Genomic DNA, 15843 nt, shown 5'->3' with positions numbered 1-15843 from the left:
AATAGGAACACTTTTGCACTGTTGGTGGGAGTGTAAATTAGTTCAACCATTGTGGAAGACAGTGTGGCGATTCCTCAAGGACCTAGAAATAGAAATTCCATTTGATCTGGCAGCACTTTTTAAGCTACCAGGCCTAAGTATGATGTAACTCTCACTTATTTTTGCTTTGTTCCATAGCTGGTTATTGTCCTGAAGAAGGAAGTGATAAAAACAAATAATGTGTCTGAGCATGAAGATACTGACAAATACAGACAACTCCTGGTGCGAACATTACATTCCTGTTCTGTCCGATTTCCAGATATGGCTGCAAATGTTATTCCTGTGGTATGTAATTCTGATGACTTTAATTTTGAAATTCTCTAAAAGAATTTTTTTTTAAAAATCTAGTTATTTGATAGTCAAGCTCCAGAAATCTCAACTGTCTGGAACCATTAAATCTCATGGTCAGAAGTGATCTTTATGTCTGCCTCTACCTTTAAGCTTAGAACGATGAGGACTCTGACTTCTTTCATTTACGTATTCATCAAAAAAACAAAAAGTGACTAAAGAAATAGCTTTGCATATTATTTTAATTGATGTTATAGTTACCTAAAGTAAAATTATACTGTGTATATATTTTTCAGTAAGGCAAATAGATATTTATTTTAAATAGCTTTAGCCCTTAAAAGAATCAGTTATAGGAAAAATTCATGTACCTAGAAATATTTTGCTTTCTGTCACTATCAGATAAGTGAGGTATGTTATTATAATTTGATTTTTGCCTTTGAGCTCTGAGTGTTCTCTAAAATGATTTTATTTTAGTTACAATTTAGGAGGATCTAATTTATTTATTTTGAGTTTTTAGTCTCTAGCCTATCTTTTATAGTGAATTTTATAATTTTGTTGCACATAGAACAGGAAAGTCATGGTGTCTTTATTTACATAATAGTACTAGTCTCTCAATTTACATTTTGTTGTGTATTTGAAAATTATTAAGAATTTCAAGGGCCTGGCATGGTGGTTTATGTCTATAATTCAAGCCCTTTGGGAGGGCTAGGCAAGAGAATTACTTGAGACCAGGAGTCCAAGACCAGCTAGGACAACATAGGGAGACCCTGCCTCTACAAAAAAAATAAAAAATATTAGCTAAGCATAGTGTCATGCCTGAAATCCTAGCTACTGGGGAGGCTGAGGCTGCTGGAGGACCACTTGGGTCCAGGAGTTCTAGGCTGCAGTGAGCTATGATTGTGCCACTGTACTCCAGCCTGGGTCTCTTAGAAAAAAAAAGAATTATATTCTTTATTAATTTATTTCTTGTCCTAGATAAGTTTCTTTTGGAAAATTGTTCGTTCCATTTTCTCTTTTTTTTTCTCTTTTAGTTAATGGAATTTCTCAGTGACAATAATGAAGCAGCAGCTGCTGATGTCTTGGAGTTTGTTCGTGAAGCCATTCAGCGTTTTGATAACCTGAGAATGCTTATTGTTGAGAAGATGCTTGAAGTCTTTCATGCTATTAAATCTGTCAAGTAGGTTTAAAATACATTTAAATGTAAGGTCAAGTAAGCATTTTATCAGTTTTTATCTTTAAGGGGTCAGTTGATAGAAAATAGAATGGAGGGAATGATCAAGCCAAAATGTGACAAGTGTAACAACAAACATCATACTACCGCCACTCTCAGTTAATCTATAATTTATGGCCTAAAATAAGTTTTTTAGGAGTGATTTAGCTCAGTGTCTCCATTTTTTATTATCTCTAAAACATTGTGAATCTTAAAGTAACTAAAGAACATATTTTTAAATGACATCACTTTTTGGATATTACTATTATTTACATTTTCCTTTCACATTTAATGAAGAGAAAGATTGAAAATGCAACCTAAATCTATTCCTTCAGAGAGCCTTTGCTAATGAGAAAGGATTGTTGCATCTAAATTTTGCTTCATTTAAAGCATCTGATGGATAGTCTATAACAGACTTGAAGTATGTCTACTTAGATAGGAAGGAAAGGACAAGTACAAGATTGTTTTTATGATATGAAAATATATTTGTGGAAGTGAGCAGGATTTGCTTTATTTGTGAGAAAAAAAAATTAATGATTTTTTTTTTTTTTTTTTTTTTTAGTAGCTTTCTGGTATTTGCCGGAACAAACTCTAAAAGAGTTTGTAAACAGTTTTGCTAAACAAACTCTAAAAGAGCTGTAACACTAAGGATCTGCTTTTGACAGCCATAATCTCTTAGAGCTTTGGTTTCTATGATTAATTTTTTTTGAATAAATTTAATTAAAATCTTAGGGGAAAGATGACTTTATTTGGTTTAACATTTTAAACTAAAGAATTGTTGGCTGGATATGGTGCTCACACCTGTATTTCCAGCACTTTGGGAGGCCAAGATAGGAGGATTGTTGGATGTCAGGAGTTGGAGACCAGCCTGGGCAACATGGTGAGACTTTGTCTCTCTATATATTTTAATCTAAATGAATGAATGGTTGCTTTCTTTACTATTATTTTTTAACTGATCCCTTGTACTTGTTTTGTATTCATTGTTTTATTCATTGAAGAGACACCTTGCCTCGTCTTTTCAGTGACTGAAAATAAAAAGTGAATTACTTTACTTTAAAATAATATATTCTGGGTTTGTTTGCTTTTTTACTTTATTTGATTTATTTTTTTTTAGAGAGATGGTGTCTTTCTATGTTGCCCAGGCTGGTCTCAACTCCTGCACTCAAGCAATCCTCCCACCTCAGCCGCCCCAAGTGGTGGGATTACAGGCGTGGGCCACCTTGCCTGACCATAAAATAATATATTTCTTATAGTAGTAAGTGATAAAGCCAAATTTATCTTCACTGTGTCCTAAATGATCACTTTTCTGGGAAACATTCTGGTATTTTATTTTTACTGCTAGGTTTACCAGTTTTAGAATGTTTCTAATAATAATTAATAAGAACAGTTATTTTACTTTTAATCTTTATGATTTCTGGAGAGAACTGAAACCTAGTTTTTGTTAGATTCTTTTAGAAATGTTACCTAAAATACTTTAGAACTGCAGAATCTTGTTGTTTTTTGTTTTTTGTTACTGGAACAGATGCTTGCTCAGTCGCCCAGGCTGGAGTACAGTGGTGCAATCTCAACTATTGCAACCTCTGCCTCCTGGGTTCAAGCAGTTCTTTTTTTTTTTGGAGAGAGAGTCTTGCTGTGTCTCCCAGTGCCCAGGATAGAGTGCAGTGGCACGATCTCGGCTCACTGCAACCTCCGCCTCTCAGATTCAAGCTATACTCCAGCCTCGGCCTTCCAAGTAGCTGAGACTACAGGTGCGTGCCACTGTGTCCAGCTAATTTTTTTGTATTTTTAGTAGAGACCGAGTTTCACCATGTTGGCCAGACTGGTCTGAAACTCCTGACCTCAGGTAATCTGCCCACCTCAGCCTCCCAAAGTGCTGGGATTATAAGCATGAACCACCACAGCTGGCTGATTTTTGTATTTTTAGTAGAGACGGGGTTTCACCATGTTGGCCAGGCTGGTCTGGAACTCCTGACCTCAGGTAATCTGCCCACCTCAGCCTCCCAAAGTGCTGGGATTATAAGCATGAACCACCACAGCTGGCTGATTTTTGTATTTTTAGTAGAGACGGGGTTTCACCATGTTGACCAGGATGGTCTTGATCTCTTGACCTCGTGATCCACCCACCTCGGCCTCCCAAAGTGCTGGGATTACAGGCTTGAGCCACCGCGCCTGGCGATTTTTGTATTTTTAATAGAGATGGGGTTTCACCATGTTGTCCAAACTGATCTTGAGCTCCAGGGCTCAAGTGGTCCCCTGGCCTCAGCCTCCCAATGTGCTGGGAGTACAGGCATGAGCCACCACGCCTGGCCTTTGTTTTTTATTTGAGCTTAAATTCACAAAGAAAGATCTCTGCTTCAAGATTGGTTTGCCAAGTTCATATTTCAGCTCTTCTGCTGTCCTAGAATTTACCGAGGAGCATTATGGATCCTGGGAGAATACTGTAGTACCAAGGAAGACATTCAGAGTGTGATGACTGAGATCCGCAGGTCCCTTGGAGAGGTATGTTTTGCTTTAGTAAATGCTACTTTATATATTAGTTTTTACTTGAGAAAATCTGACTTTTTTGTGGTGATTTGCTTGTTTTTATTTACATTATTTACACTTCTGGATTTTGTTTGAACAAAATGTTCTGTGTTTATTAAAAAAAAAAAAAGCAGCAGCTTGTAAAATTCTGCTTTAGCCTGTATTCTGGAGAAAGAATGCCTTAGAGTAAGTCTGACTTTAGAATATTTGTGTACTAAAACTGACAGTATTCTTCATCCTAACAACCTTGTGGTAGAATAGAAAGAACAGTGGACTAATTGTCAGGAGACTTGGGTTCTAGTCATTGTTCTGTCGACAGTTCCTCAACCTAACTGGACATCAGTTTTTTCACCTATAAAACAAAGAAATTAAAATAGGTAATGCTTAAACACTCTTAGTGCTCTTACATTAGATGATGGGCTGGTATTGAGTAATAAATACATGATAGCCATTCAGTTAATTTAAAAGATAGTTAATGAAGTTACTATGTACAAATAAGAAGGATTTTATTTTAGAAGGATGAGTACTGTTTTGGTTAAAATTTCAAGGAAGGGAATGAAGAAGAGGAATATGGCTTAGTGAGCCTCTACTTTGTGTTAGACACTGTCAAATGCATTTTTCTGTTAGGTAAAATGTGTGGAAAGAATTAAGATTTCCACTCAACAGATTAAGAAACTGAGGTCTAAAGTAGGAAGTGGCACGGAGAGAATTCAAACCCTGGAATGTCTAACTCTAAAGCCCCTATTCTACCTACTACATTCTCCTGGGAAGGAAAGAAATTGAAAGCAAAGTTCGCAGTACCAAAAGTCACATTAGGGTAATGCATTTTTTAGAGAAATGATTGAATATTTAAATATAATTTTGTTTGCTGTTGATACTATTACTAAAATGATATTTCCAATTGACTTTTAGATCCCAATTGTAGAGTCAGAAATAAAGAAAGAAGCTGGCGAATTAAAACCTGAAGAAGAGATAACTGTGGGGCCAGTTCAGAAATTGGTTACTGAAATGGGTACCTATGCAACTCAGAGTGCCCTTAGCAGTTCTAGACCCACCAAGAAAGAGGAAGACAGGTAATTTAGGCACATATACCCTGCCAGCTACGCTACTTTTATTATTACTCTTGTATGTAAAACAGTCAAATGATTTCTTTCCTCTTTTTTTTGCAACCAAAATGAAAATCTTTACAGTTAAGTTACTTGAGAAGAGGAAGATGTTTGAGTTCTTCCCCCTAGGAACTGTACTGATGGTTTTAATCCTCTATCCCTTTCAGTATTTTTATGGAAATAACTGTTCTGTTTAAACTCAAATTATTTTTACTCAGAAAATGCTAAGTGGGTGAAACTGATGATATTTGGGTTTTATTGTTAGCATCTGAAAATATTTTCAAAATTTTTCAGTTTCTAAATGATGGAATAAAATTTTGCATTTTTCTGTTAAGTAAATTTTAATGGTGAAAATGGTGAAATTTCTGTCTAAAATGTTGAATACCCACTGTGTGCTAGGCATTGTGCAAAGTAGTTTGTCTCATATAGTTTTGATAATAGGCCTTTGAGATAGAATATATTACCTCCATTTTACGGAAGAGGAATTTCAGACTTACCGAATAAATAAATAGGTAAGCTGGAATTTGGATGTACTTCATTAGCTGCAATTACATATGCTCTTAATTAAATATTTTCTCTTTCCATATTCTTTTGGCTCTTGTGTCATTTGAAGGTAAGTTTTTTTGGTTTTTTTTTGAGACAGAGTTTTGCTCTGTTGGCCAGGCTGGAGTTCAGTGGTGCGATCTTGGCTTACTGCACCCTCTCTCTCCTGGCCTCAAGCAATTCTCCTGCCTCAGCTTCCTGAGTAGCTGGGATTACAGGCATGTGCCAACATGCCCAGTTAATTTTTGTATTTTTAGTAAAGACAGTATTTTAATTTCACCGTGTTGGCCAGGCTGGTATCGAACTCCTGATCTCAGGTAATCCGTGCGCCTCAGCCTCCCAAAGTGCTGGGATTATAGGCGTGAGCCACCACATCTGGCCAAAGATACATTTTAAAGTCATGTATTATTTTTCCTTTTCCATTTTCCTCCTGGGAGCTAAGGAGTTAGTTAACTGAGGTATCCTTATCACTGAGGGATAGTAGTAAGAGTGTTTAATTGGAGTATGTAAAACATTTATACAAAAGCTATATGCTGCTTAACAAGTTGGTGGGTTTGATTTTCCTTGATTGCTTTGCAGACCTCCCTTGAGAGGATTCCTTCTGGATGGAGATTTCTTTGTTGCTGCCTCCCTTGCCACAACTCTGACCAAGATTGCATTGCGCTATGTAGCTTTGGTTCAGGAGAAGAAAAAGCAAAATGTAAGTACATTTATCATACATTTACCCAACAACTAAATATTAAGTGCCTACTATATACATTGAACTCACTAGTGAGGGATGCAAAAATTAATGCTAGGTTTCTATCATGAAAGAGTTTATTATTTAATAGTGGAAGTGGACACAGCAATATATACTCTAAAATTGATAAAGTATATTCCTCTTCTGTTTGGGCTTAAAAAAAATTAAAATTAACAAAGTAATACAATAATAATGTCATGTGATTATTCCTGTGGAAGAGATTCACGGATTTACGAAGTCACTTGGTTTGCTAGGATTAGTTCAGGACCAGTGAAGGAAATGTCCATCTCTCCAGCTTCTGCATCCAGTCTGTCATTGTCTGTTTTATCCCAGAATGTCTCTTAAATTATTCTCATCTGTAGTTCATACCTTCATTGTGGCTTCTGACTGTTTTGAATGAACACCCATTTACAATGGTATGTGGTTGGTCCTCCATATTCACAGCTTCTGCACCTGCAGATTCAACCAACTGTGGATCGAAATACCTTTTTAAAAAAATGATAAACTGGCCGGGCGCGGTGGCTCAAGCCTGTAATCCCAGCACTTTGGGAGGCCGAGGCGGGTGGATCACGAGGTCAAGAGATCGAGACCATCCTGGTCAACATGGTGAAACCCTGTCTCTACTAAAAATACAAAAAATTAGCTGGGCATGGTGGTGCGTGCCTGTAATCCCAGCAACTCAGGAGGCTGAGGCAGGAGAATTGCCTGAACCCAGGAGGCAGAGGTTGCGGTGAGCCGAGATTGCGCCATTGCACTCCAGCCTGGGTAACATGAGTGAAACTCCATCTCAAAAAAATAAATAAATAAATAAATAAATAAATAAATAAAATTAAAAAATGATAAACCAAAAAAAAAAAAAAAAAAAAAAAAAAAAAAAAATAAAAAAAAAAAAAACAAAAAAAAAAAAAAAATAGAAATTTGAAAACAATAGTGTAGCAATTTACAGGCATACTTTATTTTATTACATTTTGCACATACTGCATTTTTTTTTTTTTAAACAAATGAAGGTATGTGGGAACCTTGAGTTGAGTAAGTCTGTTGGCACCATTTTTCTAAGTAAGCATATGCTTGCTTCATATTTCTGTGTTACGTTTTGGTACTTCTCACAGTATTTCAACTTCTTTCTTTATTCTACATCTATTATGGTAATTCGTGATCTTTGATCTTTAATGTTACTATTATAGTTGTTTTGGGGAGCCAGGAACCATTCCCATATAAAACAGTAAACATAATTGTGTGTGTTCTGACTACTCCACCAACTGGCTATTACCCCATCTCTCTCCTGCTCCTTGGGCCTTCCTATTCACTGAGATACCACAATATTGAAATTAGGCCAATTAATAATCCTACAATGGCTTCTAAGTAAAAGGAAAAGTCACATGTATTTCACTTTAAATCAAAACTGAGAAATGATTAAACTTAGTGAGGAAGGCATGTCAAAAGCTGAGCTAATCCAAAAGCAAGGCCACTTTTGCCAAGTAGGTAGCCAAGTTGTGAATGCAAAGGAAATACTCTTGAAGGAAATTAAAAGTGCTACTCCAGTAAACACATGAATAAGAAAGTGAAACAGCTTTATTGCTGATAGAAAGTTTGAGTGGTCTGCATAGAAGATCAAACCAGCCACAAGATTCCCTTAAGCCAAAGCCTAATCCAGAGTAAGACCTTAACTCTCTTCAATTCCATGAAGGCTGAGAGAGGTGAGAAAGTTCCAGAAGAAAAGTTTGAAGCTAGCAGAGATTCGTTCATGAGGTTTAAGGAAAGAAGCCTGTCTTCAGAACGTACAGGTTTGGCCTGAAGTAGCTAGTCCTGATGGAGAAGCTGTGGTAAGTTATCTGGAAGCTCTAGCCAAGATCATTGATGAAGGTGACCACTCTGAACGACAGATTTTCAATGTAGACTAAAGAACCTTATCTTGGAAGAAGATGCCGTCTAGGACTTTGAAAGCTGGAGAGAAGAAGTCAGTGCTTGGCTTCAAAGGATAGGCTGACTCTCTTGGTAAGAGGTAATACAATCAGTGGCTCAGTTGAAGCCATTACTCATTTCCCATTTTGAAAATCCTAGGGCTGTTAAGAATTATGCTTAGTCTACTCTGCCTGTCCTCTGTCAGTGGAACAACAAAGACTATGTCAGCACATCTCTTTACAGGATGGTTTACCAAGTATTTTAAGCTCACCATTGAGACCTCCTGCTCAGAAAAAAAAAGATTCCTTTTATTTTTATATTTTATTTTCATTTTATAATTTTTAATTTTAAACCCTGGCCCTGCTAAACAGACCCCTTTTAAAATATTTTTAGCTAGTCACCCAAGAGCTCTGATGGTGATGTAGAAAGAAATTAATGTTTTCACAACATCCATTCTGCAGCAACAAATCAAGGAGTAGTTTGAACTCTTATTATTTAAGAAACAAAATCCACAGAACATTTGTGGTGCTAGGGCAGAGTTGGTCACAATGTCTTACCACAGCAATTTCTAACATTCACGTTGGGCCTGTATAAATGTGACTCCTTTTAATTCCTTCAGCTTTGTATTATGTTGATTTTCTGTACAGCAGTTTTTGAAATTGAAATAGTTTCATTCACATCACTCTTGTTTCCTTAGTCTTTGGAGAATAACAGGTTGGTCTAATTTTTTTTTTTTGAGACGGAGTTTCATTCTTGTTGACCAGGCTGGAGCGCAATGGCGTGATCTTGGCTCACTGCACCCTCTGACTCCCCAGTTCCAGCACTTCTCCTGCCTCAGCCTTCTGAGTAGCTGGGATTACGGGTGCCTGCCACCACACTAGTTTTTTGTATTTTTAGTAGAGACAGGGTTTCACCATGTTGACCAGGCTGGCCTCAAACTCCTGACCTCAAAGTGATCACCCGCCTTGGCCTCCCAAAGTGCTGGGATTACAGGCTCACTTGGCCTGATCTAAAATGTTTAAAAGTTGATAGGCTAAAAGAAAAAAATAAATAGCTAAAATAAGCTACCAGGGCCAGTCAAGAATGGCTTAGTATTATTCATTTTCTTTGAACATTTTACTTAAGTGCTTTATTAGAGCTTCTAGTTCATGGTTACCAACATGTATATCAATTTCTTTACAGGCTTTGTTTTTATTTGTATAAGGGATACAGTGCAGCTTTATTACATGGATTTATTACATAGCGGTGATGTCTGGGCTTTTAGTGTAAACATTAGCTGAATGATTTACATTATATCTTATTTATAGGCTTTAGATTCAAGCTCTTTTTTTGTTTTTTGTTTTTTTTTTTTGAGACAGAGCCTTGCTCTGTCACCAAGGCTGGAGTGTAGTGGTGCGATCTCGGCTCACTGCAACCTCCACCTCCTAGGTTCAAGCAATTCTTCTGCCTCAGCCTCCCGAATAGCTGGGACTACAGGCGCCTGCCACCACGCCCGGCTAATTTTTTTGTTTTTAGTAGAAATGGGATTTCACCATATTGTTCTTTGCATTGTAGATTAGCATAATCATCTCTAATTGGGAAAAGGAGTCCACTAAAAGTAACTTTAAATCTACTTTGTAATCAGAGAACAACTTCATGAGGCCTACTGCTAAACCAAATAGTTCACCTGTCTTTTGCACCTTGTAGCTTATAGTTTTCTACAATGATACAGGCATTATTATCCCTCCAGAAAATACTGTACACCTTGTCTTTGATGAAGTTCTAGAAGCTGGAGAGTAAAAAGTTTCACTGCATCTGAATGATCAAGGGTTAAGGCTTTCTTTAAGCCAAGGAAATATACATAATAGGCACAATTGATGACGGATGGAATTTCATAGATGCTGTGTGCCACAAGAAGCCATGTTGGAGCTTGAGTTGTCTTCGATATTGATGAGTAAATTGGCATTATGCCACATTTTTGTCACCTCAGTGATAATCTATAGCTTGTCTTCTGGAACTTTCAGCCAGTGATTAAATTGCCTGCGAAAGTTTGGTTCATATCTGTTTACCTGGTAACTGAAATATGTACTTAAAGATTTCTAGAATTCTTTGGACTGTTTCTTGAGTCTTTATTGTTTTTAAATTTCAGACGAATAATTCAACAATGATAGCATGAAATTCACTCTGCTGGTCCTGGAATAGCAGAACCAGCATCAGCTTACTTCTTTATAGTTCAGACCAAGGCTACATGAATACCTACACGAATCCCTCCCTTTACTTCATGACAGAACTCTCCCCTACTCAGCCACTAGCAACACCACATTTACTTGGTGCAAGAAAATGTGCCATCCCAGTCACACTCAAGAAACACATTTCTTAAAGGCTATAGCTGTTACAGTGATTTCTCTGATGGAGCTGGGCAAAGTAAATTGAAAACCTTCCGGAAAGGATTCACCATTCTAGATGCCGTTAACAACATTCGTGATTTGTGGAAGGATTTTTTTTTTTTTTTTTGAGACAGAGTTTTGCCCTTGTTGCCCAGGCTGGAGTGCAATGGGGTGATCTGGGCTCATTGCAACCTCCACCTTCTAGGTTTGAGCGATTCTCTTGCCTCAGCCTACCAAGTAGCTGGGATTACATGCATGCACCACCAAGCCTGGCTAATTTTTTGTATTTTTGGTAGAGACAGGGTTTCACCATGTTGGTCAGGCTGGTGTTGAACTCCTGACCTCAGGTGATCCAACCTCCCAAAGTGCTGGGAATACAGGCATGAGCCACCCCACCCAGCCAAGATACCAGTATTAACAGGAGTTTGGAAGAAGTTGATTCCATCCCTCATAGATGACTTTGGAGGGGTCCAAGTCTTCAGTGGAAGCAGTAACTGCAGATGTGATGTAAATATCAAGAGAACTAGAATTAAAAGTGGATCCTGAAGATATTTTCTCACAAGACCAAGAAGATTGTCAGATGAGGAGCTCCTTCTTATAAATGAGCAAAGAAAGTGTTTTGTTGAGATAGAATCTATTTCTTGTATAGATGCTGACTCCTTAAGAAGATGTTGAAATGACAACAAAGGATTTAGAATATTTTATAAACTTAGTGTTGGAAGCAGCAACAGGATTTTTGAATTGCCTTCAATTTTGAAAGAAGTTCTGCCGTGGGTAAATGCTATAAAACCTCATTGCATGCTATAGAGAAGTCTTTTGTGAAAGGAAGAGTCATTTGATGCAGCAGACTTCATTATGTTATTTTCAGAAATTTCCACAGCCACCCCAGCTCTCTCCAATCACCACCCTGATCAGGGAGCAGCTATCAACATGGAGGCAACACCTTCCACCAGTGTAAAGATTATACCTTGCTGAAGGCTTAGGTGATTATTGGCATTTTTCAGCATAAAGTATTTTTAAATTACAGTATTACAGTATGTACTTTTTTTTTTTTTTTTGAGACAGAGTCTGGCTCTGTCCCCTAGGCTGGAGTGTAGTGGGGCAATCTTGGCTCACCACAACCTTCACCTCCTGTGTTCAAGGGATTCTCCTGCCTCAGCCTCCCGAGTAGCTGGGATTACAGGTGCCTACCACCACGCCCAGCTAATTTTTGTATTTTTTAGTAGAGACAGTTTTGCCATGTTGGCAAGGCTGGTCTTGAACTCGTGACCTCAGGTGATCCGCCTGCCTCAGCCTCCAGAGTGCTAGGATTAAAGGCACGAGCCACCACACCCAGCCTTTACATACATTTTTTTTAGACATAATGCTATTGCACACATATTACACACTTAATAGATGACAGTATAATGTAAAACATAACTTTTTAAAACTGAAACGGGAAGAGAACATGCATAGCCAGGTGTAAGCTGAGAGTTGGGAGCAGGGTGGAGCTAAGTACCTTCTGGGTGTTTTTTATTCTTTCTTTTTATATTGTGGTAAAATATGTATTACATATAAGTAACCTTTTTTAACTTTTTTTAAGTGTTCAGTAAGTACATTCGCATTGTTGTGTGACCATCACTGCCATTCCTCTCTAGTGCTTTTTTTTTTTTTTTTTTTTGTTTTTTTCTTTTTCTTTCTTTTGTTTTTTTTTTTTTTTTTTTGAGATGGAGTATCGCTCTGTCGCCCAGGCTGGAATGCAATGGCACACTCTTAGCTCACTGCAACTTCTGCCTCCGAGGTTCAAGCGATTCTTCAGCCTCAGCCTCCTGAGTAGCTGGGATTACAGGTGTGCACCACCATGCCCAGCTAATCAGGGAGCAGCTATCAACATGGAGGCAAGACCCTCCACCAGTGTAAAGATTATACCTTGCTGAAGGCTTAGGTGATTGTTGGCATTTTTCAGCATATTCATTTCAGTACATTCCAAAGATACTAAAATTTTGGTATTTTTAGTAGAGATGGAGTTTCACCATGTTGGTCAGGCTGATCTCGAACCCCTGACCTCATGATCCGCCCGCCTCAGTCTCCCAAAATGCTGGGATTACAGGCGTGAGCCACTGTGCCTGGCTTTCTAGTGCTTTTTTATCATTTCAAACCGAAACTCTACCAAGGAAATAATAACTCCCCATTTCTCCTCCCCACCCCCGCCACCCAGCCTCTGGTAACCTTATACTTTCTGTCTGTATGAACTTGGCTTTTCTAGGTACCTCATATAAGAGGAATCATACAATATGTGTCCTTTTGTGTCTAACTGATTTCACTTAACATTGTGTCTTCATGGCTCATCCCTGTTACATATCAGAATTTTCTGGCTTTTAAGGTTAAATGACATTCTGTTGTACATATGTATATATTGCCACTTTCTGTTTATCCATTTGTCTATTTAAAGTTTATTTTTTATTTATTTTTTTAAACAGGATTTTGCCCTGTTGCCCAGGCTGGAATGCAGTGGTGCGATCTCGGGTCACTGCAACCTCTGCCTCCTGGGTTCAAGGGATTCTCCTGCCTCAGCCTCCCAAGTAGCTGGGGTCACAGGCATGCACCACCACACCTGGCTAATTTTTGTATTTTCAGTGGAGACGGGGTTTCACCATGTTAGCCAAGCTGGTCTCAAACTGCTATCTCAGGTGATCTGCTTGCCTCTGCCTCCGAAAGTGCTGGGATTACAGGCGTGGGCCACTGGGTCCGGACTCAATATTTTTTTAGTATGAGAAAAAGTCTTATATTTACTTGCATCTTTACCACTTATGTGCTCTTTATTCTTTAGTATAAATTCAGACTTCTATCTGATATTTCCTTTCTGCCTAAATAACTGATCATTCTTATAACACAGGTCTGCTGGTTAAGAATTTTCTCACCTTTCATTTGCCTGAAAGTCTTTATTTTGCCTCCATTTTAAAAAAGTCTATGATAGAATCGTGAATGTTGTTTTTCATTTATTTTTTGGTATTACTAAAACAAACAAGGAATGATGTTAAAACTACAAAAAAAATTACTCATAGTTATAGCACTCAAGTACAAATCTTGTTAATATTGTGGAGGAGATAGAAACATCAAAAGATAGAATTATATTACCAGATATAATAATTGAAATATTTCCTTCCTCCAGAAAGAGTTTAAGTTGGCTTTTATATGTAAACTACTTTTTCCCCTACTAGTAATCGTTTTATATTTTACAGTGGTGCAGTTACACTTAACATTATAACATTTTCCCATGTTCCTATAAACTCTTCTTAGTCATAATCATAATATTTAATAGCTATGTAATAGTCCATTAAGTATATGGTCCCTTCATTAATCTTAAATACAATTGGGCATTTCCATTTTAGATTGGGGATTTTCAAAGGGTTTTTCTTTTTTTAATTCCATCATAAGAAAAGCCATAAATGAGAGCCAGATAATTTACAAGTATATTATCCCTGATCAATCGATTTGATTTATGAGCAGTAATTTATGTTGTAACTCTCTTGTGGGCATTTATTTATTCAGATCTGGTCACAGGGTAATCTTAAAGTATGCTTTTTTAAAGCCTCCAACATATTTTGTATCTCAGAGTTGAGTTTGCATTCCTCTCTTGGTTGCGTCACTTCTGGAAGTTGGGAAAGTGTTGCTGATATCTCCTTAAAAGAGCCAGTTTCTTGTAACATACCGAGTTAACAGTATTTGCAGTGTTTGATACAAGAAGGAAGTTTGGTTGCTTATCTCACTGGTGCTTCTTCATTCATACCATTTCCAACACTCCTCATTTGTTTGTGTAGAACTGAGTTTCTGGTATCATGTATCTTTTGCCTAAAGAATTTGCTTTAACTTTTCTTACAGTGTAGATTTGTTGGCAACAGATTCTCCCAGTTTTTGTCTGGAAAAAGTTTATTTTTTGTACAGTTTTGAAAGTTACCTTTGTAGGTATAGGATTCTTGGTATGGTTTTCTTCATGCTTGCTGTACTTTTGGTTCATTGATTTTGTTGGGTCTGCAGTGAGTTTGTTGGGTCTGCACGTTTGTATCTCTATCAGTTTGGGAAATTTTCAGTCATTTTCTTAGATTTTTTCTGTCCCCTCCTCTCTTTCCTCTCCTTTTGGAGACAGCATCCAAGTTTGGAGGATACATACTTTACCCTTCTGCAGGTTTTCCTCCAGGCCTCTACTAGTTTTTCATGCATGTGTGCAGGTTAATACTCAGCCAAAGGCAATTTGGCAAACATATAGAGCATATTGTGTCAGGATAATGCTACATGAGACTAAAAAAGTAAGTTGCAATCACTTATGGAAGACTTTGAATAGCAGGCTAAGTAATATGAACCTCAGTATGAAGGCCGATATTCATTAGAAGTATTTACATGGGGAGTGAAATTATTGGTGCAGTATAAAAATTAAGATAGCAGCAGCAGGTAATCATGCTTAGCAGCACCAATAATGGGACAGCCTAATTTTAGATACCTGTGTTGCAGTACCGTGTGAAATACAAAACATCATCTATCTAGTATTCTGGTCAAAAGTGTGGGACATTCTACAAAACAACTGGCTTCAGTTCTTTAAAGAAGTGTAATTAAAAACAAAAAGGCAGAGAACTGGTCTAGATTAAGAGGGATGAAAGAGAACAATAATCAAATAAAATTCATGAAGCTGACCCTGGATTTAAAAAATAAAAAACATTTTAAGGCAGTTTAGGAAGATTTATTTGGATTCAGAGTATAGAAGACATATTTTAAGTTTGTTGGATTTTTCAGGTGAGAAAATGATATTTGTGGTTTGTGGGAAACTGTTCTGACTCTTAGGAGATGAATGCTAAGTATTTATGACGTGAAGACTTTCATATGTCAGACAAAAAAATAAGCGTGTGTATGTATATATATATATATATATATATACATATATATATATATATATAATAGGTAAGCAAATGTGACAAAATGTTAACAATTAGTAGAGTATATCATTCTTTTAACTCTCCTGTGGTGCCGGGCGCGGTGGCTCAAGCCTGTAATCCCAGCACTTTGGGAGGCCGAGGCGGGTGGATCACTAGGTCAAAAGATCGAGACCATCCTGGTCAACATGGTGAAACCCCGTCTCTACTAAAAATACAAATA

At 37.4% G+C, this 15843-nt stretch overlaps 1 protein-coding gene and 1 pseudogene across 1 annotated transcript in view; one reads left to right on the top strand and one right to left on the bottom strand.

The window, feature by feature from the left end:
* COPB1 (COPI coat complex subunit beta 1) overlaps positions 1 to 15843 on the top strand; it is a 47154-nt gene that overhangs the window by 19326 nt on the left and 11985 nt on the right. The window contains exons 9-13 of the mRNA XM_017525603.2: positions 178 to 324; positions 1359 to 1504; positions 3940 to 4036; positions 4973 to 5133; positions 6289 to 6409. Coding sequence (XP_017381092.2) covers positions 178 to 324; positions 1359 to 1504; positions 3940 to 4036; positions 4973 to 5133; positions 6289 to 6409 — 672 coding nt within the window. The remainder of the gene's footprint in view (positions 1 to 177; positions 325 to 1358; positions 1505 to 3939; positions 4037 to 4972; positions 5134 to 6288; positions 6410 to 15843) is intronic.
* Positions 9309 to 14916, bottom strand: LOC108302180 (annotated as a pseudogene).

Source organism: Cebus imitator, unplaced genomic scaffold (genome assembly GCF_001604975.1).
Source record: "Cebus imitator isolate Cc_AM_T3 unplaced genomic scaffold, Cebus_imitator-1.0 Scaffold39, whole genome shotgun sequence".
Classification (NCBI taxonomy): domain Eukaryota; kingdom Metazoa; phylum Chordata; class Mammalia; order Primates; family Cebidae; genus Cebus; species Cebus imitator.
This window is presented reverse-complemented; position numbering and strand designations above follow the sequence as displayed.